The sequence below is a fragment of the Rhizoctonia solani genome, chromosome 3, assembly GCF_016906535.1.
Source record: "Rhizoctonia solani chromosome 3, complete sequence".
NCBI lineage: Eukaryota > Fungi > Basidiomycota > Agaricomycetes > Cantharellales > Ceratobasidiaceae > Rhizoctonia > Rhizoctonia solani.
In genome coordinates this window covers 1,359,428-1,387,203 of record NC_057372.1, presented here as the reverse complement: position 1 = coordinate 1,387,203, position 27,776 = coordinate 1,359,428, and the positions used below count along the sequence as shown (strand labels likewise).

The 27,776-nt window shown below is 49.4% G+C and overlaps 8 protein-coding genes across 8 annotated transcripts; 4 read left to right on the top strand and 4 right to left on the bottom strand.

Moving 5' to 3' along the window:
- Window positions 1-11: 11 nt before the first annotated feature.
- Window positions 12-5,829, top strand: RhiXN_02838 (ABC transporter; the record flags this gene model as incomplete). The annotated part of the gene is made up of 21 exons (XM_043322655.1): window positions 12-1,116; window positions 1,240-2,178; window positions 2,240-2,419; window positions 2,473-2,574; window positions 2,960-3,042; window positions 3,095-3,176; window positions 3,336-3,592; window positions 3,643-3,754; window positions 3,810-3,996; window positions 4,049-4,130; window positions 4,182-4,206; window positions 4,263-4,269; window positions 4,318-4,405; window positions 4,479-4,629; window positions 4,683-4,768; window positions 4,822-4,836; window positions 4,892-5,220; window positions 5,305-5,422; window positions 5,474-5,500; window positions 5,554-5,593; window positions 5,645-5,829. 21 exons carry the CDS (start codon window positions 12-14, stop codon window positions 5,827-5,829), a joined length of 4,200 nt encoding a protein of 1,399 aa, XP_043178151.1.
- Window positions 5,830-6,826: 997 nt separating this feature from the next.
- RhiXN_02837 (Sugar (and other) transporter) lies at window positions 6,827-8,000 on the bottom strand (the record flags this gene model as incomplete). The annotated part of the gene is made up of 5 exons (XM_043322654.1): window positions 6,827-7,132; window positions 7,185-7,376; window positions 7,429-7,537; window positions 7,584-7,774; window positions 7,836-8,000. The coding sequence occupies 5 exons, from the start codon at window positions 7,998-8,000 to the stop codon at window positions 6,827-6,829; spliced, it is 963 nt and encodes a 320-aa protein (XP_043178150.1).
- A 319-nt stretch (window positions 8,001-8,319) lies between these two features.
- RhiXN_02836 (glycine cleavage system T protein) lies at window positions 8,320-9,929 on the top strand (the record flags this gene model as incomplete). The annotated part of the gene is made up of 8 exons (XM_043322653.1): window positions 8,320-8,442; window positions 8,493-8,595; window positions 8,648-8,714; window positions 8,763-9,067; window positions 9,118-9,263; window positions 9,307-9,484; window positions 9,538-9,648; window positions 9,697-9,929. 8 exons carry the CDS (start codon window positions 8,320-8,322, stop codon window positions 9,927-9,929), a joined length of 1,266 nt encoding a protein of 421 aa, XP_043178149.1.
- A 414-nt stretch (window positions 9,930-10,343) lies between these two features.
- RhiXN_02835 (cytochrome P450 family protein) lies at window positions 10,344-12,370 on the bottom strand (the record flags this gene model as incomplete). The annotated part of the gene is made up of 12 exons (XM_043322652.1): window positions 10,344-10,606; window positions 10,658-10,813; window positions 10,873-10,914; window positions 10,967-11,032; window positions 11,084-11,199; window positions 11,257-11,288; window positions 11,336-11,487; window positions 11,551-11,656; window positions 11,713-11,795; window positions 11,853-12,046; window positions 12,103-12,285; window positions 12,339-12,370. The coding sequence occupies 12 exons, from the start codon at window positions 12,368-12,370 to the stop codon at window positions 10,344-10,346; spliced, it is 1,425 nt and encodes a 474-aa protein (XP_043178148.1).
- A 4,308-nt stretch (window positions 12,371-16,678) lies between these two features.
- On the top strand, window positions 16,679-19,845 carry RhiXN_02834 (uncharacterized protein; the record flags this gene model as incomplete). The annotated part of the gene is made up of 4 exons (XM_043322651.1): window positions 16,679-16,902; window positions 16,957-18,793; window positions 19,264-19,410; window positions 19,564-19,845. The coding sequence occupies 4 exons, from the start codon at window positions 16,679-16,681 to the stop codon at window positions 19,843-19,845; spliced, it is 2,490 nt and encodes an 829-aa protein (XP_043178147.1).
- A 583-nt stretch (window positions 19,846-20,428) lies between these two features.
- On the bottom strand, window positions 20,429-22,310 carry RhiXN_02833 (G protein coupled glucose receptor regulating Gpa2 protein; the record flags this gene model as incomplete). Its single annotated transcript, XM_043322650.1, has 8 exons — window positions 20,429-21,044; window positions 21,106-21,315; window positions 21,387-21,452; window positions 21,505-21,580; window positions 21,630-21,766; window positions 21,822-21,936; window positions 21,990-22,173; window positions 22,227-22,310. The coding sequence occupies 8 exons, from the start codon at window positions 22,308-22,310 to the stop codon at window positions 20,429-20,431; spliced, it is 1,488 nt and encodes a 495-aa protein (XP_043178146.1).
- Window positions 22,311-23,546: 1,236 nt separating this feature from the next.
- RhiXN_02832 (indoleamine 2,3-dioxygenase) lies at window positions 23,547-25,497 on the bottom strand (the record flags this gene model as incomplete). Its single annotated transcript, XM_043322649.1, has 6 exons — window positions 23,547-23,892; window positions 23,948-24,287; window positions 24,341-24,448; window positions 24,505-24,874; window positions 24,927-25,127; window positions 25,177-25,497. 6 exons carry the CDS (start codon window positions 25,495-25,497, stop codon window positions 23,547-23,549), a joined length of 1,686 nt encoding a protein of 561 aa, XP_043178145.1.
- Window positions 25,498-26,897: 1,400 nt separating this feature from the next.
- RhiXN_02831 (ribosome biogenesis protein SLX9) lies at window positions 26,898-27,727 on the top strand (the record flags this gene model as incomplete). Its single annotated transcript, XM_043322648.1, has 5 exons — window positions 26,898-26,900; window positions 26,950-27,090; window positions 27,131-27,244; window positions 27,423-27,556; window positions 27,604-27,727. The coding sequence occupies 5 exons, from the start codon at window positions 26,898-26,900 to the stop codon at window positions 27,725-27,727; spliced, it is 516 nt and encodes a 171-aa protein (XP_043178144.1).
- Between the last annotated feature and the right edge of the window lie 49 nt (window positions 27,728-27,776).

Here is a 27,776-nt window from a genome sequence, read left to right as displayed (position 1 = left end):
CCTCCACAACCATGAGCCATTTGCGTAACTTCGGCATGGGATTCAATGCGATGCTGGAGACTGATCGCTCCGCTGCTTATGCTGTGCAGGGTGGATATGATGATTTCTCCCGTGGCAACTTATATCAGACCGAACGGGAGATCCGAGTCGAGCATTCTCCCGCACAGCCCGGTGACGAGCCTCCCTCTCCGTCGGCGACGTCTGCGCCCATTGCGATTCCACGTGCGGGCACATACACGCCCTCTTACCACGGCTCCCCACTCGACACCAACCCCAACCCCAACCCCAGTGCTGCCTGGACGCTAGGAGGTCGGCTGGCACCAGAGCTCGACTCGATGTACGAATCAGACTTTCTCGAACACGATAATTACCATCCCGACTTTAACCGCTCTCCGCTGTCCACACATTCTGTTCCCCAGTCCTCTCCCTACCTTGCCAACGCAGAGGACTTTCTCAGCGTCAATCTCTTTGGATCCAGCAGTCCTGCATTCTTTGTCCAACCCCCGACCCGTAGCAACACTGTCCTCTCCCCGCCTCTCGACACATTCGAGGCCCTACGTTACCAATATCGGAAGGGTTACTCTCCCGAATCATCTGTCGGCGACGATTACTTGGTGGACGAGCCCAACGATCTATTGTTTGGCCATAGGTCCCGCACTCACTCCCGCGCTTCCTCGATCTCCTCGTCCCACACCCAGGGCCTGTCTGTCTCTCAGTTTACCGGCGCGTCCACAAGCCCGAACTTGCTCCCTGGCGACGCCCCCGAGCTCTCTCCCCATCTGACCGACCTCGGAAACCTCCAGATCGGTGATACCTGGGGCGGATTCCACGTATCCACTGTGCCTACTTCCAAGGGATCCGAGCCTGGGTCCAACATGGCCTCGCCATACAACAAGCCTCAGAGTCCCCCCACTCTCGTAATCCCCACCGATCCTCCGATTCCTCCCAATATCGATCCCAATGCCTCCCTCTTCGAAGCCAGTCAGCCACCCGGTCTTGTCCCACCTCCATCCCTGGGTCTCATTCCTGCAACCCCAGTCACTCCTCCCACCAATCAACCGAAGCTGGGTTTCCAGGAAATCCTTCGTCAACAGGTGGCACAGAGGCGCGCGGCCGGTGAGTCATTCCATTCTTTCTACGCGTATCTTCTCTCCTTTCTTGTCCTATATCGCTTAAGCGCCCATCTGCTCGCCACATCCGATCGTTTCTTAAATTGTCACTGACTCTCTGGTATATTAGCTCCCCTCCTTTCTGGTTCCCAGACACCTGAAGGCTCCGGATCCCAAGCAAACACACCACCAAGCGTTCCCGCAGACAACCAAGCTCCTTGGTCCGCCATTATCAACCAGAGCCAACCGCCAATGCCACCCATGCCACCCATGGCCTCTCTCTCTGACTCGACCATCTTCCCCCAGATTTCCGGGGCTCGACCTGCTATCGGCGCGATCCCATCCGGTGCTTCGAACCTTGGCGTCAACATTACTCGATCACGCAGCCACAGCGATCCCCCTTCCAGCCAGTGGGGTGCTGCCCTTCCTCCTGCTATTAAGCCCAGCCCCACCCATGGCCAGGGCAGTCCTCAATTGTCACTCGGTATGCCATCCGTCAATCCAAGCAACATCCTAGGCAACCGTGTACCTGATCTCAACGTCGGAGTGGGTGGATCCCTCTGGGACAACGCGATCGATCCGATGCTCAATCTCGCCAACCACCATCGAGCTCGTTCTGTCGGAGATGCCAACGGCAATCGCCGAGGCCACATGCGGAACGCACGAAGCGAGGACGTGTCGGCCATACTGAGGACTCCGGATATGGGCTCACATTTATATCTCGGCTCAGACGGGTCTCTCGCCCCGCCCTCGATGTCTGTTCCTTCCAATGGACCGGCTGATCACGATGAAGGTGGAGTTGGCCCTAAACGACGTGGTCATGAGCGAACAGGGAGCGGAACGCACCGTGTGAGCCCGTACCATACCCCGAACTCCGGCCCACGAAACTTGCCCGGCGAAGATGGTATCTCCTACGGAGGGATCACACTTACCAAACCCGTCGAGCGAGTGCATGTGACCACCCCCGCTACACGAGAGGCTAGCTCCAACCGACGCACGGCCCAGGCCAACTTCAAGTGCCCGGTTCCTGGATGCGGTAGCACGTTTACGCGCCATTTCAATCTTCGAGGTAAGCGGACGGAAGCAAGTGTCTGGTAGTGGCGGAACATCAATTCTGACAAACTCTATAGGTCATATTCGATCCCATAACGAAGAGAGGCCGTTCAAGTGCAAGTGGCCTGGGTGTGACAAGGGCTTTGCGCGACAGCATGACTGCAAGCGACATGAGGCTTTGCACTTGAACATCAGGCCTTACACGTGCGAGGGATGTCAAAAGACCTTTGCGCGCATGGATGCTCTAAATAGGCACTGTGAGTCGTAAACTGAGATAATATGGGAGGAACGTATTCTAACTTGTTTCTAGTGAGATCCGAAGGTGGAACCGAGTGTCAGCGCGTTCAGAGCGAGATTACCGAAGCCCCTACTGATAATATGCCTCCCAACGACTGGCAAAAGAACACTGCCGGTGGGGTTGTGGTATGATGAGATGTGACTAATAACTTGCAAAGAATACCCCCATGTGATTGACTGAAAATATGAACACCACGACTTAGTATCACACATCTAATCCTCCGTCTGTGATCATCTCATTCATGTGTATTCCTTTCCTCCTGTTTTTGGTCTTTCTCTCTCATGCGCGGTCATGCCCCTGGACTATTTTTCCTTCTTGGTTTTCGTTTCGTTGGGCACGATCATGCGCAGTCTTCTCCATCATGTCTTATAGGTTGCTATTATGTATGCTCCGGGTGAACTTGAGAGAGAGCTCGTGGCTGTGAAATTTATGTATTTTATTGTAGAGCACCCGCTTTCGTAATAGACTCTGCATCTTATCTGATAAGCATCTGAATTAGCGCTGACCGTCGATCACGCGAGCGATTGTCTGGCTGAGCTCATTTACTCGACTCATTCCCTCGAATCGGCTCGGGTAGTGTTGGTGGGTTAAAAGCGGAGCAGATAGTTGAGTCTTTGACCTATTGATATACTAGATCGATCATGGCGCTCTCACGGCATCTTGCTGTGGGAGTCAAGATAGGATGGAGGCAGGGAACTGTCCCGGTGCGGTTCCAGGTGAGTTCCCACCCAGTTTATCAATATGAACAATCCAACTGAATAGATCTAAGCCAAAAACACTCCAGGTATCCTCGTTTGTTAAACCAAGCACCGTTCGTCCTACACTTGGTTCAAACCTCTGGTGCATACAACGTTCGTTTCGAACCTGTGTCCCAGTTAGACATGCTCCTTCCTCAAACACGACACCAAATCAGACCTCACCTACAAGTCCCAAAATAAACGTCAACACAAGCGCAAAATCCGAGCCCAAAGCACCTGCAGCAGGCGAGACCGTAGTGCACATCTCCCAAGCCGAACAACGTCGAGTCGACTGGGAAATCGTCAAGCGACTGGTCGTGAACGTTTGGCCCAAGGGCGAATGGACGATCAAGACTCGCGTTGTATTGGCTTTGTCGCTGCTGTTGGCTGGAAAGGTAAGGTTCGCCGCGCGTCTGCTATGAATATGCGAGCTCAACGGAAATAGGTTTTAAATGTCCAAGTTCCGATCTTCTTTAAAAAGATCATTGACGCGTTTAATATCGAGATGACGGCCGACTCGACTGTGTGGGTTATTGGAGGGTCCGTTATCGCTGGATGTGAGTCCACTCTCTTTCGAGTCTGATGAACAGAAGGTAATGTTATTGTGTACAGATGGCTTGGCCCGGATTTCCGCGACTGTATTCTCCGAACTTCGCAATGCGGTGTTTGCAAACGTCGCTCAGCGTGCAATTCGACGAGTGGCACGCGAGACATTCGAACATTTGTTGCATCTCGACCTCAAGTTTCATTTGACTAGGCAAACGGGTGGGCTCACGAGGGCGATTGATCGAGGAACCAAGTCTGTCATTGGAGGTCTTGGTGTGGTGTAGTGAGCTGATCGTTTTAATTAGGGGTGTTACTTTCTTGTTGTCTTCGATTATTTTCCACATCGTCCCGACTGCATTGGAGATTAGTATGGTGTGCGGGATATTGGTGAGTTTCGGTCTTGTCTTGGTTGGATTGGCCTTGATGTACTTTTGATAGACTGGAAATTCGGTTCGGATTTTGCGTGGGTTACTTTGGCTACAATGGCTGCATACACTTGGTTTACTGTACGCACCACAGCTTGGAGGTAAGTGCCAACTTCAAAGTTGCGTGCTTTGGACCAAACTTGTACCAGAACTCGGTTCCGCCGCGAAGCGAATCAGGCTGATAATCGCGCGGCCTCGACTGCTGTGGATTCGTTGATCAACTATGAGGCTGTCAAGGTATGTTTATAGCCACATTTAAAAAATGACTTCCTAACATGCATGCCCAGCATTTGGCAATGAAAAACACGAGCTTGCCCAGTATGACAAGCATTTGGCGTCCTACGAAAAATCTTCGCTCAAGATTGCGACATCACTTGCGTACCTTAACTCGGGCCAGAATGTGATATTCTCGAGTGCATTGACTATGATGATGTTTCTCGCTGCTCAAGGCGTAGTCAAAGGTAAGCTCTTGTGTATTTCTGTGTTAATCGTTGGTGCTCATAAACTGAATCAGGAACCATGACCGTTGGAGACCTTGTCATGATTAACCAGCTCGTCTTTCAACTTTCGTTGCCACTAAACTTCCTCGGACAGTCTACCGTGAATTACGTCAAAGTCTATTAGATATGGAGGTCTTGTTCAACTTGACCAAGCACAAGCGCGTGACGGTAGGGCAATTACCGTATTTTCATGTGTTTATGCATCTCCAACTAATTCACACAGGATGTCTCCGGAGCCAAACCTCTTCAGCTCCAAGGTGGCTCTATCCAGTTCGAAAACGTCAACTTTGGTTATCACCCTGACCGCCCAATCTTCCGAGATCTCTCCTTTACTGTCCCCGCTGGTAAAAAGGTTGCAATCGTTGGGCCGTCTGGGTGCGGTAAATCCACCGTTTTTAGGCTCCTTTATAGGTTCTATGATGCCGATTCGGGTAAAATCTCCATCGATGGGCAAGATATTACTCAGATCCAACTAGCAAGTCTGCGCGCAAATGTCGGAGTCGTCCCCCAAGATACGCCGCTATTCCATGCCGACATTCTGCATAACATTCGGTACGGTCGGTTGGGCGCAACGGACGAGGAAGTGATGGGCTGCTCGCAAAGCAAACGTGCATGATACTATCATGAGGCTCCCAGAGAAGTATGCGACCAAAGTGGGAGAGCGTGGGTTAATGATTTCGGAGGAGAGAAACAGAGGTTGGCGGTCGCAAGAGTGATGTTGAAGGACCCACCGATTTTGTTCTTTGATGAAGCGGTAGGTATGGTTGTATATTTTTATGACTTATGGGCTAATTACACTGGTCAGACATCGGCATTGGACAGTCAAACCGAGGTTGATTTGATGCGAAATATCAACTCGACTTTGCTTGACAAACAGAGAACCAGCATATTCATGCTCACAGGTTGCGAACTGTGGTCGAAGCAGGTAAGAATGATGGGTAGATTTTTGCCAGTTCGACTAAATGCATCATCCCAGACCTGATCATCGTACTCAAAGACGGAAAAGTCTACGAGCAAGGTACACACGAATCACTAATGCGCCTGAATGGCTTGTACCACGACATGTGGATTGCCCAGGCCCAGGCCCCCACTCTTTCAAAAGAAGAGCAAGATGCCGCCACGGAGGAAAATGTAAATGCTCCCAACCCTGTGGTAAACTAGGATGGTTATGACCTTGAGATTTACCGTCACGCGTTTCATGGGCTCTTATGCTTTTTTTTAGCTGTAGAATTGCGTTCTAGAGTACATATGTTTTTGTGGTTTATGAGCAATGACCATCTACGATTTCTATGGATATTATTTTTGTTTTGGGAGATCAGAGACTCGCTTTCCCTCTTGATTCGAACGGCAAGAGAAGTGCTACTATCCCTGCAAATATGAAAAGAGCACCGGACACGAAGATAGGTATCTCAGTCTGTATGTAGATTGATTAGGATCGAGATTACCAGAGCTACCAGCGGACTCACGGTCAGGTCAGCATACAAGGCAATAATGGAGACATTACGCCAAACACACGTTCGCAGACGAAGCCAGGCCATTGCCGGTCCCGCGAGCTTTCGTTGGGAATAGCTCGGGCGTAACCGTGTAAAGGGCTGCCCACATGACCTATTAAATCATTCAGTATTACTTCCCATGGCAAGATCCGATAAGCACCAACGTTATTTGCGAAGCTATACCCACAGTTCCACCCGAGCAGGGCGTTTGAAGTTCGTGCTGTAGTACTCAAAAAGAGAAATACACCTGTCAATACTGCTCACGGTGCCGATCAAGTCGGTGAGTGATGTACCCGCATAGGTAGGTATCGCGACGCACTGGTGAATAAGGCAAGTGTTCCCTTCCTTCCGACGTGTGGGATTTCTACTGCCCAACCCCAAAAGGTGCAGCCGGGAGTGCAACAAGCCCGATAATTACGTTTTTCGGTAGGTGATATATACCGAGCCATCTCCATAAGCAGCACCTCTACTTGACAAATAATACGGTATGAACGCGTTGTACAAAGGTACCGCCAGGCCAATGATGGCTGGCCCCAGAAGAAGTTAGAAACAGATTAAATGGGGCTCAAATTATCACTTACCCCATACGGAAATAATCAATGACGTCGAAAAGGCGAGTTTAGGGGTAGCAAATAGCATCTTGACCAAGCTGCTATCGTACTCTTTCAGACTTCTGCGGAAAGCCCCCCAGGCGGATGTATCCATGGCAGGTGGTCTAAGAGGATCTTGCCATCCTGGTCCTTCGTATCCTCGAGGACTCGACTTGTCCCGGCCTCTTCCAGTTGTTCAACAGTGAGGGTAGCGTCGCAGTTGTTATATTCAGCAATGGCATGAATAACTGCTACTGCTTCGCGTAACTTGCCGCGACCCATGAGGTATTTGGGGGACTCATGGAGCGTGAAAACGAAGAAGCGTAAAATCCAGAGGACAATCATCAGTCCGCCCATAAGAATAAGGTAATACCTCCAACCCTGTGCAAGGTGGGAAATGAGCGGCCAGGTTTGCGTAATTTGCACGTCTTACCATGTTATCTGAGCGTTTGCATTCAACGACGGTTGCTTCGCACGAGAAATTAGGTAGTATAGCCCACGCGACTAGGCTAGCGATTAGCGCTCCAAATGCGCCCCAAATGGCCAGCACTGTGAGTAGCCATTGGTGAGTGGCGGGAAGGAATTCGAGGAAGATGGCGCTATCAACGGGAAAGTTTCCCCCGACCTGTTGTGATGAATAAGACCAAGAATTTCAGGTACAATTTCAGTTTGCTTACTCCCACGCTCCAAAGGGCGGCAAAAATCGCCAGGGCCGTAAAGTTGGGAGACGCGGCTGCGACCATGGCGAATACCCCAACTATTGCCAGCGTGATATTGAACGAAACTCTAGAGTCGCGTTAGTAATGCAAGGAGATTACGTTGTATAACTCACTTTCGGCCCCACACATCACTTCCGGCACTCCATCCCATTGCTCCAACTAACAAGCCGATATTCGTGCTCAAACTTAGAAACGGCCCTTGAACTTTGAATTCCTGAATAATCGGGGCAAGAATTATACCTGCGACAACAATCCACAAGATATCGGCCAGCCAGCCAAAACCAGTCACGATGAAGAGATGCCACTATCATGAGTGATTTTATATTAATAATTTGTTGAGCAAGACCATCATTTTGTTCACTTACTTGGTATTTGCCCATTCCCATTCGTTGTATTGTATCATTGAGCAATTCAGCTCTTGCCTGATAGACAGGGTCTACGGAGCCCTCAGGGAGGACTTGCTCTATGATCTTAACATCCGTTTCAACGTCTGCAAGAGTGGATGGTCGACTGTGGCCCGAAGCCGACATTGGGAAGAGATAGGAATATGGTCGTTCAGTGTACACGTATATCCCCCGGTAGTCCTCCGGCAAATTGTGTGCGCTGACCCGGGCTTCCGCGGGATGATATGTTTGAGGGATCTGGATGGTTTTCTTGTTCGGGCGGCTGCATTTTTAATGCATATATATCAAGCTGTTCTGTTCTATTCGGCGCGTGGTCGGCCTGGTCGATTATTCGTTGGAATCTTCATGGAGCACATGGTGGTTCTTTATAAACTCGTAATCATTAGATCACGTGTAGCCGACATCCACAGGGAAGACGTGGACGGAACTCTTACAGATGACTTCAATGGCGGCCGTTCAACTGTCGCGGACTATTGCCTCCCGAGTATCGACGAAATTTGTTGGACCAAATGTCCCACTGCACGGCATTACTTTAGCCAGAAGGTTTGCTACTGCGACAGATGCACCGGTAATTCAATGCGTCGTTTGACTCAGTCAGGGGCTCACTCGCGCCGCTAGCTCCGCAAGACCATCTTACATGACTATCATGTTGCAAATCAGGCAAAAATGGTACCATTTGCCGGGTATTCTATGCCGCTCCAATATGGAACTGTAGGGCAAAGTAAGTGCGAGTTGTTATATTTGGGATGCAATTTAACATTTGATCTGAATAGTTGCTAGCCATAACCATGTCCGCCAGAGCGTGGGGTTGTTCGACGTGAGCCATATGGTGCAGTCTTAGTAAGGTTTATTTGTATGTTCATGCCGTGTTACTGATTCCTTGTTCAGTATATCCGGCCCGTCCGCGACAGCATTTCTTGAGTATCTCACTCCTTCATCACTATCATCGCTACCCGAATTTTCCTCGACCCTTTCTGTCCTTCTCAATGAAAATGGCGGTATCATTGATGATACAATTATCTCCAAGCACGCACCCGACGTTTATTACGTCGTGACCAACGCTGGTAGGCGCGAGCGCGATTTGGCGTGGTTCCAGGAGCAGATTGAGAAATGGAATAACGAGGAAGGCAAAGGCCGTGGAAAGGAAGTGAATATCGAAGTTCTCGAAAACTGGGGACTGGTCGCTTTGCAAGGTGCGCGCCTACATAAATTTTGGAAAACGGGTATAACCATTGAAAATCAGGACCCAAGGCAGCAGAGGTTCTACAAAATATCAGCTCGTTTGATTTCACCTCACTTGTGTTTGGCCGCTCGGCGTTCGTTGATATCACGGGAATCCGTTGTCATGTTGCACGTGGAGGTACACAGGGGAAGATGGATTTGAGGTATGTTAGTAGTTTGGGTGCAATACGACCTGTCCTTATTTTTGTAGATTTCAATTCCTCCAGAGCATACAGTCAACATTACCGAGCTTATTTCTAAGCCTCCTGTTCAACTCACCGGTCTAGGTGCTCGTGACAGCCTGCGTCTCGAGGCTGGCATGTGCCTGTACGGGAACGACCTAGATGAAACAACCTCGCCCGTCGAAGCTGGACTCAGTTGGGTGATTGGTACGTTTCAGCCATACAAAACTTTTCTCCAAACTTAAGTGCGCTTAGGTAAGAGCCGCAAAGAAAAAGGGGCTTTATTGGCGCTGAAACGGTGCTCAAGCAACTCAAAGAGGGGGTTACTCGTAGACGAGTCGGCTTCGTCATCCCAGAGGCGCCTGCCCGAGGTATGTTCTATGATTGCAAGCCCAGGTAAAAGCTTGACATATTTGCAGAGGGTGCCAAAATATTTGCCGTCGATTCACCCGAGACACAAATCGGCGTAGTCACGTCAGGTATTCCTTCCCCTACTTTGGGAACGAACATTGCCATGGGATATATTAAACATGGGCACCACAAGAAGGGAACTAAAGTCTTGATTGACGTTAGAAAGAAACTACGTGACGCAGAAGTCAAGGGTATGCCATTCGTACCTACAAAGTACTGGAAGGGAGCTGCCCCTTCATGAAGTAGGAGGGATACTTTGGCCAAGGAGCAATAATTTCAACATCGTATTACGACACATATCTCGTTTCAACACGATCAATTAAATTGTTCTGAAGATAGTATAAACTATATTCAAGATTTAAAACATATTTATCTAGAATGTGAAGAGGCTCCGTCGAGGGTGATCAGCGGTTTAGTCACGAGCATCCGTGTGGATCGAATCACTCTCAATCGTGGTTTAGAGTGGGCATAAATCTTCGAAAATCGAGCACTATAAAAACATTCCTGCAAATAAAACGAGATAACTTTTGGCCAATCCAAATGTTGTATTATCCACTCGGTACTCGCTCACAGCCAAAGCGTGAAGGTCCAAAAATGGAAGTAATTAGTCCGATTTGTATAATCAGTCAACGTCATGAAACAATGAAACACAAGGCTATTTGTAAGACCCATATAATGAGAAAACGCTCTCTTTCGCCGATAACATCTCCCTTTCAATGGTTTCGACTCTTCTCTCCGAACGAGGTGTAATGACGACGGGATATTGCTTGGGTCGACGTATCGAACCATGAAACGCACTCTGGTCCGTATTGACAGTGGTACCAAGGGGCACCGAGAATTCAAATGCCCATAGCAGTCTGCAGATGGCAATGAATATCCCCTGTTCGGCCAATTGAACGCCGGGACAAGAGCGACGTCCTGTGAAAGATTTAGTACGGACTGCAATCTGGCTCTGTTAAAAACAACCACCTGCTCCAAATGCGAAATGATCCCGGTCAAAAGGATTACTCTGCACCATGGAATCAGCCATCGATAACTTGTGTCCCAGGAAGCGATCGGGATTGAATCTTCGTGGGTCTTCATATCGCTCTGGGTTGGTGTGAATTCCCCAAATGCTGCATATTACTTGTATATAGAGGTTATTTCAGAAACCTCAAGCTAATCTTGAACATTTCGAGGCGTACCAGTGGAATCCTTTGGCAGAAAATATCCTGCATAGGTATCGTCTAGTTGATTTCAGTCACACAAATGTTGAAAATGACTATTCCAAAGAATTACCCTGCTCCAATCTATGAGAAACGCAACTTGGAAGCGGGGGTCTCCACCTTAGAGTCTCCCTTACAACTGTTTGGAAGACATGAAAATGAATGCAACCACGAGTTAACGAGTACTCACTCGCTCGGACGAAAGGCATTCTTTCCTCATCAGCCCACCTTGGGAGCGTATACTCGTCATATATACCATCAATCTCCTGCCTTGCTCTATCTTGGCTCGTTGTATCTTCTAGTAGCCTGGTTCAAATATCTACATATGTTCATCAATTTGCTGAAAGATTAAGCCCTACTTACGCTAGTATCGCGGTCGATATAACTCCCGCAACCTGACATATATGAGCCACCCGATATGAGCCAACCTGATCTTGCTCACAATATCAGAACCCCCCTCAAGAGCGATCCCGCAAATTTGTGCTTGGTGATTTCGCGTCAGATTCGTAACGTTCTCATCCAGGCGTAATTTGTATGCAAAGTTATCAGTATTCAGCCCAGATTTACCCCTCTCCGACCCAATCTCTGCGAGACCTTGGAGATAAGCAAGAGTTGTTTAGTAACCTGGGGCGCAGACCGAACGGATAACACACGTACCCCCATATATTTTAAGCATTAGCTGTTTCAGATGTAGCGCTTTAGCCTTCCAGTTACCCGTCATAAAATCAGGTAAAATCCTGATCAAGCCAAACTGAGTATCAGACTACGGCATAATAGTTTGGGCGAATTATCAAACCATAGAAATGGAAAATGCTCAACCAGGGGTCTTGATATCCGTGTCATGATTGATTCAATACCATGTATCACCGGATCGTCATAGGTAGCACATCGAACGCCATAGTCTGCCAGAGCAAAATGTTATACACGTCTGAATCGCTGCAGAGGTATCCAAAACTCACTTAAACAAGCAATGATGCTCGTAGTGTAGCGCATTGAATGCTTTATGTGCCGCTCAGGGTCGTGCAGGAAGTCGTACAGTAATTGTACACTCTCAGCTTCCTGGAGGCGAACCTGTTCAGGATCACTTGCCCGAGGATAATGTCGCACAATTTGCTTCCTTGCCGCTCTCCATTTCTCCGTATCTTGCTGGAACCTGTAAGTAATGTTGAGCTCTAATGAGATACGGGAGTATCTAATAGGAATGTTCACAGTAAGTGATCACCACCACCAGCAATTTGCAAGGTTGGCTCTGCTGGTCGATTGGAGTATATTGAACCTCGCTTGTCGAGAAGCTCTCTAACCAATTTCCCATCTCCACCAATGATAATAACATTGCTCGATCCTATTTTAAGCGAGGCAAGCGGACCATACTTTCTGTTCAATTCGCGGATTCTAAAAGACAAGTCGGGCTGAGATCCCCTGGGTAGACAGACAACAAAACCCACTGATCATAAAAATGTACAGGATTCAGTTGCATTAGGTTCCCCATAATGGGAATTGGCGTTGGACCTGAACGAGACTGAACACGGTTGTGGCATAACAGCACGAATAGTCATACCAGGTGGCATATCCTTTTGTCGGCTTCCTGGCCAATCCAGATAATACCCTACGACGAGTACCAGTACACCAACAACACTGACAAGTACCCGGTTTTCCGGCGTAGTTATGTAGAATCCACGACTTTGGTACATTCCAACTGGATAATAATCTTAGTAAACTGAAGAAAACTGGGTTACAGGCCAGGAAGAACTCCACGTGTTTGAATTGTCAAGAGGCGTTCATATTGTTACTGGACCCAGTTATACCTGTTTATGGCCGGATCATGGAGCTCCCAGTTTGCATCCGACAGATTAATTATAACTATTATATATAATAACTAATAATAACACGGGCGTGGGAATTGCTTAGTCGCAAGTGTCGAGCCAATAGGTGTCCACCCCGGTTTAAGCGCCGATGGAGGTGAGCACACTACCCCGTCCCCGAACCAGGAAAACACACCGCCGACCGCCCCCACCCAGAGATACGACGGGTCTTAAAGCTCGTAAAATTAATAATCTCAGCAGTGGTTTGTCTCTGGGTCGGCTGTAGGGACAAATGACGAAATGTCCAAATTTAAAGCATCTCACTCCATATCTATTGTTGGGTAGATACAATACTGGATAGAAGGAACGTTTACCTGTTTATATCTCCTGTATAATGAATACACTGACTTTTTCACAAGTGAAAATTCCTTTGAGCGGCGCATAATATTACCAACGAATCCCTTTTGGCACATATCAACTCGATCTCAGGGCATGATCGACGACCTGTGGATGACTGATTTTAGCCCAACTGTGACGCAATCAGAATAGTTGACTACTTATAGTTACCAACACCAATGCTCGCGTTTGAAAGTCCAGTTGAACCAAGAATTGAGACACAGACAATGTATGGCTAATAATCTGGGCTGAAGATCTCTGGGCCTTCGTATCTCCCGTGATTGGAGTGAATCGCCCAGATATTGCATATGACTAAAATAGTAGGTAGCTAGAGACGAAACCTAAACGAGTTGGAGGCGCCCCAAAACTTGTATCCTTAGGACAAATTGGTTCTCGTATCTGTCGTCTGGGATGGATTGGTCATGCCCCAGCTATCAAACGTGCCACAAGTTGGTACATACCCCGTTCTAATAATTAATGAGCATCCTCAAAGGAAATAGGAGAGCGCCATCTTATGGTCTCTTTGACAACTAAACTTTATCAATCACAGTATTCAGATGTAGCACCTTATAAGCCTTACTTGCTCGAAACAAACGCACTTCCTGCTCGTCCTCCCACTTGGGAAGTACATTCTCGCCGCTCGTCTTTTCTCGTGTGCATCTTTGGACATCCTAACAGGCTGTACAAAGTTAACGTGTTTACGTACTGTGGAGCATGGTTAACCTACGCCAACATACGCGTTGAGATAACACATGCGACCTACAAACCGGTCTCCAGTACCAAGAGTTTTGATAATGTAAACGGACATACAATATCAGCTCCAGTCTTCATGGCCAGTGCGAGACCAAATGACAGGACTCGTGGATGCCTAGTCGAACCATGACTTTTGTCATTTGACCGCAGCTTGTATGCGAAAGTATAGATCTCGCGTCTGTTGATGCCTTGCTCTTATACAATCTAGGCGAAGGCTGATCATATGAAGGCGCAAAACATCCTATCGGGGACTGCCATAACCCGTGTGAGCAAGTGAACAATATTTTTCATTTCCCATACGGCAGGATCGTTCTATAGAGAGCATCGAATACCAAAATCTGAAAGATGGCCATTTAATTATATAAGAAGCTGTGATCTCGGAGCAGAGCTTGCTTATTTGATGCCATGGTGACACTCGTTGTGTACACCATCAGCCTCTCGGACACGAATATATTCACTTTTGACTGTACACGGGTTGTAATTCTGAATAATCTGCTTCCTCTCGGTGTGCCGTTTGTCTGTGTCTTGTTAAAACCTATCCATATGTGTGGCCTAGTAACATGGATAACATCCATGCTGCCCACAACTCGTGATCTTCCTTCACTATGAGCTAGCTAGCTAATTCCACAGGCCTATTCGAATATACCACGTCCCTGTCCAGAAATTCTCGAATGGATGATACATCGCCACCTACAATCACCACATTATTACTTTCCACTTCGAGAGTAATAAGCGGGGCATATATACTCTTCATTCATCTCGCTGAATCTAACAAAAACATAGGCAAGTATTTTCACAAAAAGGTCAAACTTACTGATCAAAGGTATCCACAAGTTTCAACTGCAGTAGGTAATCTCAAGAGCGTGGATCCAGTCGTACAGTAGATGAATGGACTTATATCTGATCACTCTGTACAAACCAACTTTAGATACTCCAAGCTGACACCCTCGATTATCTGTGTAGATCCAGAGAGGTGATTAAACCGACACATCCTTGGGACGCTTGGATGGCAAAGATACGGGTGGCCACCCATATCAGTTTTATGATTGGCTCGGACAGCATTGGCTGGTAAATTCTAGTTCTCATCAAAGGTCACGGTTCGTGCAGGTCGATGTTTCCTTTTTCGAGACCGGAACTCTTCAATTATGGACAAGAAATTCGATCCTATTTCGGAAAAGAGGCCAGTCGAAGGAGCCACCGTTCACGATTGATATGATCGATGCATTCGAACTTTATCAACCCAGGTCCCGACAGCCTGGAATACGTGTCGTATGCGAGTATCGGAAGCATACTTGGCTCTTGCGTCATGGATCGATGGATGTGTTTCGACTCGGCTCCAATCTTTGCGTATAGGCAAACCAGTACCTTAGCTTGGCAGCCCCCTTTCTCGGCCGTTTTCAGCATTACTCGTCCGTAGAACCAGTAGCTATCCAAATTGCTATTGTGATCTTATAATAGGGAGGAATACGATAGTACAGAACTGTGTCATCCATCGAGGTGAGCACTTGTTCGAGCTGCGGTATGTCTGTTGAAATTGAAACATGGAAATTGTGCTTGACGCGGCTGGCATCTATGGCGAATTAGCTCTTAAAGAGCAATACCGAGGAAGAGAGAGGAATGGTTGACATCAACTATACCCCCAGACTGGTAAACCGCAGACTTATATACTCCTGAAAAGCCCCAAACCATAGAGCACCTCCCATTCTCTATCCAGTTCAAATGATGTGTAATTAAACTTAATTAAGGATCTACAATGAGGATCGACCAATTTACATTGCCACTCAAATAGCTAAAATATTTGCATAGACCGCTTTTCCAATAGCGTGGCAAGTGTGGCGAGTCACGTGACTTCAACTCGGGTAGCTGGACTCGGTTGAGACTTGGGATATTGTTAGTTACTCAACTCAATTGACGAGCCGTTTTCGTCCGTACAGCTCGCTAAGGTATGAATAGGGCAGTAAAATTGTGGACAAGAGAATCCGAAGGGTCCCGAAGGAGATTATCTTATCGCGCTCCCCCTCAATTCCCAAGGCAAATCCCCGCATAATGCACCTCCCGTGATCTAGAAACCTGGCCTCGACAGCCCCTATTGCTCGTGAACGAGTCCGACATTCCCCGACGAAGACAGTTGAGGCGTACCGGCTCGGGTTGGGTAGAACTCCGCGGGGCCGGCATATTTGTCTATTGGACTAGGGACAGGGCTGCTTAGGTAGTCTTCCGAGGGTCTACAAGTTCACACCTTCCGTGTGTATGCGGTCGGGTCCGTATTCATATGGTAGTGTTCTATATGTCAGGTCAGCAGCTTAATTCTCCGGGTGACGTACGACGGTCTAGTTCTTAAGGAAGAGGGTTCTTTGATTCCCATGTGTGGTGAGTGGCGAGTGAGGTGGTGTCGTGCGCATGACCTAGAACAGGGCGAATGGTTTGAATGAGGTGTGTGTGTTGAGAGACCGATTAAAATACCGCGTCGGGGAGTGTTTACGGGGACGGAAAAGGCAATTGACAAAGACCGAACCAAGGGCAAAAGTGGCGCAGTGTGGGACCGCGGTACGAGGGTCGGAACCGGACGGAAAAGAAAATCGGAAGCTCCCGGGGCCCCACAAAAGTGTCGAGTCGCTCTAGGTCGGCAGAGGCGAGGCGGGCCGTGTGCAAAAAAGAGCAAGCTCGGGCGCGGATTGGACAGAGGTTTATTTAGGTCGTGACCGCTTGTATCTTGCTGTCGCTGCTTCTGCCCTCTTTTGCCTCGACTCGCGGCCCATCCCGACTTGTCCCGAGGCTCGGATTAAGGCATCGTATCTCCTCGACCGGCGCCATTGCTGCCTCACTTATTCACCATGGATCGATCCCGCCGCGAGCTGCCTGGCATCCAGCTGCCTCCTATCCACACTCTTGCTCCCCTCCCGGCGCCTATTGCCCGCCCAGCAGCATTCGCAGTCGCACACCGCACTCAGGACGGCCACCAAGCATACGACTACGGCGACTTGCACGAGACTGCCAGTGGAGGCGGATACTCCTATTACTCCAGTTCTCAGACCCCAGCACCCCGAGAGATGGTTCGGTGAGCAATACATGTTTAATCTATTTTATATCCGTGTGTTTACAGCCTACACAGGCCAAGACCATCGTTTCCGATTACGATTGCTCCTCCCGCCCATCCTCCGCCACGCCCCCATCCTCCGCCTCGCAAGTTTGTCCACCCACCAGCGACCTATGTCGCCCCCGCACACCCCCACTCGCACCATTTGCACTCCATCCCCCCACGTGACAAGTCGACCAGAACACTCATCCTGGACCATCTGCTATGGATGCACGCACGCGCCCGGTTCGGAGCTGCCCGTGGAGAGCTCGGAGTCGGCACAAGGCCCCATTTGGAGTCCAAAGACGCATGTCTCGAGACACTCGAGGACCACGGAGTCATGGGTCTCGGTCTGTTCGAGGAAGGCCTCGACAAACTCTCGTACCCCGACGTGAAGCTCATTGAACCCGATCCTGACGTACTCACCCTCGGTCCACCCGACTTGGCTCTCGCAGCTGCCTATCGAGCCAAAGCAACCGGCCTCGAAAAGGTCCTCACCGCAATGCTCGACCAAACACCGGCTCCGGACCCGATTCCATCCGACGAAGACGACATGCTCGTCGACAGCGCCAGTAGCACCTCGGTTACATCTTCCCAGAAGCTCCCCAATTCCGTCAGGCTCCGATTGGCTCTTTCCCTCCTTGTCAATGAACTCTTCTCTCCCGAACCCGAACCTGCGAGTGCTCCGACCCAACAAGCGCCCCCGGCTCTCTTGTCCCTTGCTCAAGTCGCCCCTCCTCCCCCTGCTTCGTTGTTGTGCTCCCCTACCCCAGTCACCTTACCTTCGTTCCAGCAGTTCACGTCTGGAGCCCCCGCCACCTCTCAGAGCATATTCAACAGCATTCCTCGTGGCCAAGGCGTCGAAGGACCATGGACATATCCACGCACGGGCCCAGCCCCCGCCTACTTCCGAGACGGTGTCCTCGAAGATCCATACGTCCACCAGACCCAACGATGCGTCCGACACTTGTCGCGTACGTGCCAAGCCCCCGCATGCACCTACGTACCTGCCCCCACAACGAGCTCGAGCAGTCGACCGGCCATGGTCCTCGGTGTCCAGCCGGGTAGAACCAGCACCATTGGTGCAGGATTGGGAAGAACCGGTGGTCCCCCTCTTCGCCTTGCACGAACAAGCACCCCGACTCGAAGATTGAGCATGAGCAGGAGTATGAGCATCAGTCCACCCACACCGGGTCTTGCACTCGGTATATCGGGCACGGTGCCCCAAGATTCACGCCTCACCGCACTCATCTCCCGGTTCCTCCGTCTCTCGGCCCTCGTCGCGATCGAACTAGGTCGCGAAGCCCGCGGAGAGGAAGACGGATTCGGAACGAGGAGTGCGCCCAGCCCTCCCCCGCTCGTCAAGATTCCCAATGCCGGTCCGTACCTTCCAGCATCGAGCGGATCAAGCACCGATGGATCAGACGATGAGTCTCCGCGCAAGCGGACCATCTACGTCCGAGGGCGCCCCATCGCTGGCTCTCTACGCGCCGGAAAACAGGCGAAACCGTCTGTCCACGCGCACGCCCGCCCGACCCGCGTCTGGTACGCCCTCTTGTGCGGTCTGGTCACCCGGGCGTGCCTCGAGGGGTACCTCATGAGAGGATGGAAGGGCACTCTTGGGGCTGAAATCCTCTTTCGTATCGGTGCCAAAGCTGATACAACGAGCGACGGCACGCGCAAGTTTTCCCCGCAGGAAGAGCGCGACTTGTTGCAGTACGAAGCGCGCGAACGGGCCTTGGCGGCGATGTACGATCCCGACGAGATGCCTTCGCTCGACGAGGCGGGCCGGATCTTGTTTGCAAGGGGTGAAGGGGAGGGAAGCGAGGAAGAACGACAGTGGGAGGAAGAATTGAGGAGTCGGCTTGTCGAGGTCAGTTTTTCGTCCCAGTTTGTTCACGGAACCCCATGACTGACTTTTTTCTTTTCTTTTTTGTCTTGTCTATACTGCGATATTATCTTTCCCTGCACCGAAACTTAACCTTATCCTCACACAAAATCGATTTAATACTCACCCGATTCGGTCGACCGCCGTTGGGTATCGGTCATAATCTTCTCTCGGTTACCGATAAACTCCGCCACCTCGGAATTCTTTTATGACGATCCCCCTGGCTCGTGCGAACGTTTGGCCACCCAATCGTCGATATCGACTTGACACCTGAAACACTCCATCGATTAAACTTTTCCCCTCTTTCTTGTCTCGCCCGATCGGCATTTGGGTGCCTGCCGCGGCTCGACATTGGTGCCTTGCACACGCTCAACTTTGTGCGGTAATTCATATCTCTGGGGGGATGGGTGGGAAAAAAACGTTATCACAATCTTTACATTGTCATAACCCACCAGTTCACAACCGTACCCAATGACATCCCAAGCCTCAGCACCCATCTCGAATCCTTGGCGTCTCGGTATTCCGCCGAGCCCGTCGAGCGCGCTGCCTTGAGGTTCTGCGAGTCGGTAGCGAGGTGGCGTGGGAAGCCTGAGCTCGAGACTGTAAGTCCATGCGTCTTGGGGTTCTTTAATTACTTGTCTCACCTGTTCTTCTTCGCCCTTGCCCATTTACCCTCTCTCACACTTGCCTAATCACCTTCCTTCCTTACCTAACTCGCACTCGAAACACAAAACACAAACCCATCACCAAAACAGTACAAGAAATCCGCGCCTCAAACCTCCCAAGGTCCCTCGATACCCATCGACCAATTGATCAACATTCCCATAAGCCCGTCTCCCAAGCCTCCGATCGAGCGCTATTTCCACTTGCCGGTCGTCAGGACCCCCGTTCAGACGTCGGCCGCTCCACCGCTATCGACAACGCCGACGAACTCGAAGCGTCCAAGGCCGCACGACGAAGCCGGACCGAGCGCGAAGAAAGCCAACGTCGATGGGTACGTTGAAGTCGAAGAATGGGTCGGACCGTACGGTATTTAACTCGACACCCCATCGTCTGGTGGAGTCGAGTTCCCCCCCCCCCCCTGCAACGAGGTCGGGACGCGTTCTTGATGTGCTCACCTTCCCTCTCTCCCCTGTTTCCTCGAGTTCTATGTGACGTAGGGTGATGGCGCGTGGGAACTCCCATTTTGGGTTTTTCGTTTCCTTTTTTTTTTTGTCTTTGCGTTAGACGCTTTGTTTTTGTTGTATGCTTTTACAGTATGACCTCGCTGGATACCTCTCATTTTCCTATCTGTGCTTTATTTCGTCCGCTCTCCGATCTCTCCTCTAGTGTTTATAATGTATTCACCTTCTATGTCTTGATTCGAATGAAACAACCCCCCCAATGCATTGATGTTTTAGGAACTCTTTCGATTATATAGCATATGTATATGTTACAAGGACATCAGAAATAAAAGACAACCAGCGAGCATATTGATAGTACATGGCAAACCCCGAGACCGAGAATCAGAATACAAATAAAGACATCAGAACCATCACAGTCAAAAGGAGAAACCGAATCATCGTCCGAAGCGTCGACTAGATAACGTTGCTATAGTATACAATATATTGCGCTCGCCTATCACTGACGCGCATGATGCGCTGGTGCAGGTGGGTTGATTCCACTCTGGCTCCGATGCTCGACATCCACTTCCTCATGACCAGCCTTTTTCGTCTCTGAGTCCACATCACTTAGATCATAGTCGCTATCTTCCCGAACTTCGAACCGAAGCGTATGTCCGGACCTAGTGTGGTGCTGGTCCGCGGCTGTGCGTCGCGGGGAAGACTCTGACGTTGGTGCATCGGACGCCGAGCGAGTGATCTCTTGCATGACCAACACCCCATGAGGAGGCAACTCGCCGTGGCTCCCCGCGCTTCGGGACCCTGATCCCGAACCAAACCCGCGCGCCGTAGGACCGATACTCCCAAACGTGCTGAGCCCCGTCGGTCCCTGTTCGCGCAATCGATCCGCCCGGGCCTGACGCCGCGCGCCAAACCCGAGCACGTTGGGTCGGGTCGTGATGAACATGATAACGTTGACGACGCCCGAGAGTCCGAATATGGTCACGACGATCGCTGTTGCTGTGAACGGCGTCTCGGCGGCGGTACGTTCAAGGTCCGGAGGTTTTGTCGGGTCGAACGTGGACCATCTTGCGATCGAAAGGGGAAGGACGAGCGCGGTGTATGCGGCTGGGTAACTGCGGACAAGAACAAACATGAGCTCTTATCAGGCGCGCGCATAGTATTGATCAAACTTACTAGAGCATCTTGAGCGCGTCCTTGGTTTCTTGCTTAATGACTAGACGCCCGCTAGGAGTGGCCATCGCCTGTAAGCGCACGCCGTTGGGTCCGGTCACATATGACATTTCCGAGGACGAGGTGCGTCGCCAGTGGAATCGGACGTGGGTCCATCTTTTGGATCTACAGAAATGTATCCCCGCATGCGCAGGAACAGAATCGAATAAAGCACTATCGAAGATAGCGCGGTGGACCTGGGCTGAGATGAATACGACGAGTTTCAAATATATCCAATTGCATACCAGATCCAGAAGTACTCAAAGATGATACGTTCGATGAGATAGCCTTGCCCAATCCAACAATAAAATCTGAAATAAAATCTGAGTGATATGTAATTCGGCGACATTCATATCTACTTACGGAGTGGGCGCATAAAACTCCTCCAGCGCCACATCTACGGGTGCGGATCGCAGTTTCTTCTGGTTGACCGCAAATCCTGGTGCCAGTGTAAGCTTACGTTAGGATACATGGGTGCAATCACTTACCCACTGATACGCAGAGGGACAGGTAGGTCCAGATGAGGGCGATAACACTGCCCCAGATTCGAGCCCCCGCCGCTCCCGTAGGGGGATGCCAACTGAAGAATATTACTACAAATGTGTGTACAGATATCGCCAAAGTACTGTGCACCATGTGTCAATGGGAAGAAAGGCAAGCCAGACCAGATTAGAACACACCTCATGGCAACCCCGGTTTCGCCGAGTGTTTGGATCACCCCTTGCGCTTTACAGAGCGAACCACAGTAGCACTCTGCTCCTCGAATCCATTCAATGTTTACGACTGCACCTAGACCTACAGATGCTATCAGTAAGCAAATGCCATATGAACGTCCAGCTTCGGCTGACCTTGGAGTAAATCTGCTACCAGCAGACTGAGCATATAAAAATCCACATGTGTGCGGAAAAAATGGCTTGAACGTTTGGTCGGTCCAGCAAGCTCAAGTCTTCGTAGTTGGACATGATTGCGAACGACATATCCTAGTAGTATAACGACTGCCAAGGATGATGCAAGGCCCGTCGTGACAATGGCCTTTACGGAGATAAGACGGAAATCCAGGGTCATCTGAACACAAGGACACTCACGGACAATCCTATCTGATGCCTCAGTTCCAGTTTGCTGTGGCATAACTTTTCTCGGATTTGGGCCCCGTCGACGACGCCGGACATGGTGGTGGAGTCCAAGCGAAAAGTGGAGCCGTGGCTGAAGCAAGAGTCGGGGCGCCTACGTTGGTGAGCGTATGAGATCCTGGAGGGCGAAGAATTAAAGTTGCGAAGGATCTGTATAACAACCGGCCTAGATGTACCATCTGGTGTGGTTGAAAATGAAAATCACCGACTCAGCCCACAGCCAAGATCAAGGAGCATTGGATTAGCCGGCTCCCATTTTGAGTCTGGCTTATCTTTAGACGCTAAGTTCGAAGGAACATGCACTGCATGGCATTTGACAGTACATCATTTGGCCCAGTTCGATTGTGCCTTGACGTGGCCGTCAGATACCTGGTAATACGAGTCGCGATTGGCCCGCAAGCAAGCGGTGGGCCTGATCAGATCAGCCATCGACCCACTAGGCTCCATTGAGCGACGCTTGTGAATTTGGTCATAACGCTTTTGTAACGCCAGATGACGGTCGTCTAAGATACCTTCCACCGCACTGTGAGAAAGATGGTTTTGTTGGCTTGGTATCATTCGAATCCATAACGCTAAAGGCTGTAACAGAGAGGCGGAATTGGCGAGGTAATCGACCAGGTATGTCAAGAAATTGAAACAATTATTATCCCATGGCGCCAGGGCAGAGAGGCTAATGAGAAGCATATCCCTCATTACGAGTACCCAATCGGACATAAGTCCAACTCTACGCCAGATGCTGAAACACCAATGAAGTGAAATACGAATTAGGGAACTGATCCCTCCACATGTATACGTACAAGGCATTCGCCGAAATTGCAGTACCACCGTTCCTGAGGACGAGTTAATCTTGATATCGCCCAACTGCCAGGCAACAGAAAATCACCAGAAATAGGTGATTTTCCTTAAATAGCTGGTCCTGCTTGAGAAGTTGCGTGATTGTCAGGCGAGTTGTGGAACGCTGGTTGGCTCAGAATGGGTTCTTGATCAGATCGGATCCAATCAACAAATCCAAGCGATTAATCGACGTATTACCAGAGCCACAAAGGTAAACAGTTGAAATTCGTCTCGAAAGTATCAAATTGGTAACTATTAATGATTTACCGACGGATTCTATTGAGAGGGACTCAGTGATATTCACATAGAGCGAAATAAGGCTAGGGGCCAAGATGGCCAGATCTTGTGTATGTTTGACTACATGTGGAGTACATATTTATAGGGATAAAAGTGTACGAAAAAGTTACAAATCTAATAATTTACTCAGTGTAGAACGAAGCATCAATCGGTTTGAAACATAGTGTTGGCGGTGTTGTTGCGGTATGCCTTGAGTAGGGGAACGAGGCTAGTTCCGCCAGTACCTCGGACGGGCGCGCTTTCGGAGTCAGTATCTTTGACGAGAACCTTACTCCGGGCCGGGTGAATAACATATAGGGTAACGATCTTGATGTGAGTATCTCGGAAGCGCTTGATCGCCCACACGCAGTCATTGTATGCGCGCCGAACTCCAGAACTTGCGCAAACGGCAACGTGAGGACGGACGCTCGAATGAGCTAGGTGCAGAAGGAACTTTTGATGGTTTCCAGGGATGTATTTACGCATGCGGACGATGAAGATGTATCCAAATCTGCCTGTGGTTGCAGCTTGGGAACCTCACCACGACTAGAAACGGGATTGAGCACTGGCGACTCATAGGAGAGCTGGGGGGCGTCGGTAAATTTAGCGAGCGCTCTAAAGAGAGGGGCTTGAGGGGCAAAGTAATCGACAATTCTGTCTTTTCGGCGGGCGGAGTAGGATAAGCTGCTTCTTCGAGCAAAAATGAACGCAGTTCGTCCGAAATGTCAGCAAAAGAAGGAGACGATTCCCCAGTGACCGGACAGGCATTTGTGGAAGCGGAAGATGTCGAGGAAGCAGGACACGCTTGACTATTGCCATGGGGATCGTATGATGGGTGGATACGCATCCCGGTGCACGCTGGTGAGTATCGGTCGTCCTTCTGAGGGTGCCCGATTCCAAGGAATACTTTCGAGACATATTAATATACTAAAAGTAGACAAGGGTAATGAGTATCTTACCATCAAAAGCGTGCATCAAGGCAGCCTGGCCAGCAGAAGGACCAGAGCACTGAAATTCAATCCCTTCACCATCAACACCTTCGTAGAGCCACTTGGGAGATCCATAGCCTGATCAGTTCCTCGGATCCACTGGTGAGTATTGAGTATGAGTTTAACCTGCCAACCGTTACGGAAAAGGCTACTCACAGGACGAAAGACCCAGTAAAAGAATTGATAACCACAAGCATCCTTTACGGACCACAAGATCTGATTCAGGTCGTCGATTACGATAGCCAAACGTGCGAGTATACTCTGCAGACGTATTTCGTCGACTACAACATCCAGATTTTGCGCCTTGCGAGTCATGGCAATCGCATCACCCATGAGCTGAATTGCTTCGAATCCTCGAATTTCGATGCGGGCAGAGGTCAAGAAGAAATGCTCCTCTTGGTAATCTTTGGTGAACAAATCCCGAATCCTTATATTCTCAAGAGTGAGCGGTTTGCTCGGGTCCTCAAGGTAAAAGTTCCAGAGTACACAATCAGCATAAGTAAGCTGCCTCTATGCGTGAGCATGAGTCATATATAAATGGTCAGGTGGCACTTACAATAGGGGCAATATCCAGGTACCTTGACACATCCACAAACGGAATAGCCAAACTACGAGGGATATGAATCGGTCCGAGTTCCGTCTCAGCCCGGGGTGGCAAGGACTGGACGTAGAACTGAACAAGGAAAGCAAGCACATGATGGGCACGCTGGGCTACTCTCAGGTCGACTTGGAGTGGATCAATGCTGATGACCTCCATCTAAACAGCTGTTAGCGAAAAGACCCTTAATAGACGACAATTAACATACTGTTCTCAGGTTCTCCCTCCATCGCGAACTTTGCTCCCTTTCCTCGTCAGTTGGGGGTGGGTCATCGGAGTCACCCGGGCGCTTCAGGATGACCATGGCCTGCTGAAGTGCGTCTTCCCATTTGTTGAAGGCGGCAGGTAGTCGCGCTAATGGTACTTGAGTAGGAAGGAAGCCAGTCTTTGAATCGAGACCAAATTCAGGGCAAGCGAGGGAGGTCATATCAGGAGAGCTCTCTGGGAGCTGGTAGTCGTCCTGAATGTTACCCGAGGGACGCTCTGAGGTAATTCCCATGAGTCCAAACAGTTTAACGAGAGCGTTCATCTCTATGAGAAAGAACGGGGACTTTGAAAGGGGGTACTACTAAGTGGAGCCGACTGGGAGAATGCGGTTTTTAAACATGTGGCCATGGGCTTGGTCTATGTGTAAGGTATCATTCCATGCGCATAGAGCCAATTATTGAGACAATAATGAGACAAGGCTCGGAGGAATGGAACAACCATGGTAAGTGACGGTGGCATTATTGGCGTGAATTCGAGTACTATTGTTCGCGTGGAGTTGGGATGCGGCGTCGGCCCATGGCCAATATACTCGGTCAAGGTAGGTTGTTAATTTCAAAACTAGAACTAAGAAGCACTAGTGACCTAAGTATCGACCATAGGACAATGGGAATCCTTAATCGGGGAAGGTTAAATGATCCGAGCTCATTTAACCTTAAACAGGATGTTTCACTCCACGCGTCGGCAAAGCCTATATGGTATATATAGGATCAATACGTGCGCTTGAGTCATACCAGAAAGTTCGTGCTGTTGCCGTATAATTAGAGTGGACGATGATTCATGGGTGAATGGAGCATGTATTATGTGGGTTTCGAATGAGGAGCCGGAGCCGGAGGATGACAATAGAGCAGGGATACAGGGACATAACCAAACAATGTCGGCTAGTTTATGAAGTGTGAATTAGCGTACTATGGCCTGAGATCTAAAGCCTATGACGTTATTGTAGTGGTATAGAGCTGGAATAGCCACTTACCCACAACCGCCCCAACATGGCAGGGGCGAGATGGGACAGCTAAGACTCATAAGATCGCTTCAGATGACGGTACTTGCTCAGAGAATAAAGCGCAAGCGTTTCTGTAGAACGATAATTTGTATATATTCTCCAAAGCTGTACCTAAGGGTTTTCCTTGCCTTTTTTGACAAACTCGGCAAGGTCTAGCATCTGGTCTATCCTGGCTGGATCAGTCAATTTCGCGTTTCCTGCAAGCATTGTCGGTGATTTCTGGGAACAAGCCAAATAATAATAATAATTTGACTTTACTTTCATACGCGCGACGTAATCTTCCATTAAAATCGTAACTTCACAACTCTCGTGTCATTTACAACTCAATTTCATTGCCATTCTAGAGGAAACAACATACGACGGATCCGGATAATCGCGCCCCAAACGATGAAGCTGTGGCAAAAAAAATTATAATGAGATTACCGGATTCACTTTTATTGTGTACTTCTTTGTAGAGTCTGATGGCACGGAGTCTTTGAGCTTGACTAGCCATTGTGTCTGGGAAAAGGTAATGATCAAGAGCCAACCAGTCACGTGATCATCGTTAGCGGAATATGTTAGTGTGGCGCTTCACACGACTATAGTTATCCAACCAAGTCCAACTGCATCCTCAATCCGAAGGATTCCTGGAGGTATAAACACTACTCGTAATATAATTCAGTATGGTAAGTAGATAGAATCGGTCTCCCCAACAATGCGTTTAGACTGGCCTAGCCAAAAGATCGAAGGGGTAAACTTTCACAGCGACACCAGCCTTCAGCAAAGACGGCGTCACCAATATTTGCTGTCTCAGAAGATCAGACTGAACGGATTGACCGAGAGGATATTCAGGAGCCCCGTGGGTCACCGTATATTGTGAATCGTAAAACAATTTCTAAAAATTGTACTATTACAGGCTAATGAACTCCTGAGTGCAGCGATAACCCAACCAACCAACGCACCCAAGGCACTAACGCATACTCCTACCAAAAAGGAGAAAAACAGGCCAAACATGAACGACTTATTCAGAGTAAGTGAGGCTAAAGTCTCCACCACCCCGTAACGTTTAACCATGGGCAAATCTTAGGATTGGCTGCCGGCGCATCGCCGTATTCTAAGTCTCATAACCGAAGAGTGAAGCGAAAGCAAAAGACAGCGTTGTCTACTGACCTGCAGTCTGTCCAAATGCATTAAATACAATTGCCGAGAACATATTGACGCCTGCGTCCGAAACCAACACCAACAATGCGGGCAATAGTCCAGTACGGCCAAAACAGGCACATGGTATGATCGGTGAGGGCAAGGGTGTGACCTTAACAAAGCAGCAACGCAAAAGAGCTCTGTGAGTTATATTTAATCGATGACTGCATACACTGAAGGATTTCTTAGGGAACTCGAAAGATTACGACAACCCGCTATCATGACGAACTCTGATTATCGACAAAATCCATTTGATGCAATTCGGAGACATGCGCAAAATTCGTTGCTTTCACACGAAAACGGGAAAACATAATTTTTGGGGCTTTGAGACTTGGGCGCTTAGCGAGCAGGCAGAATGTTTC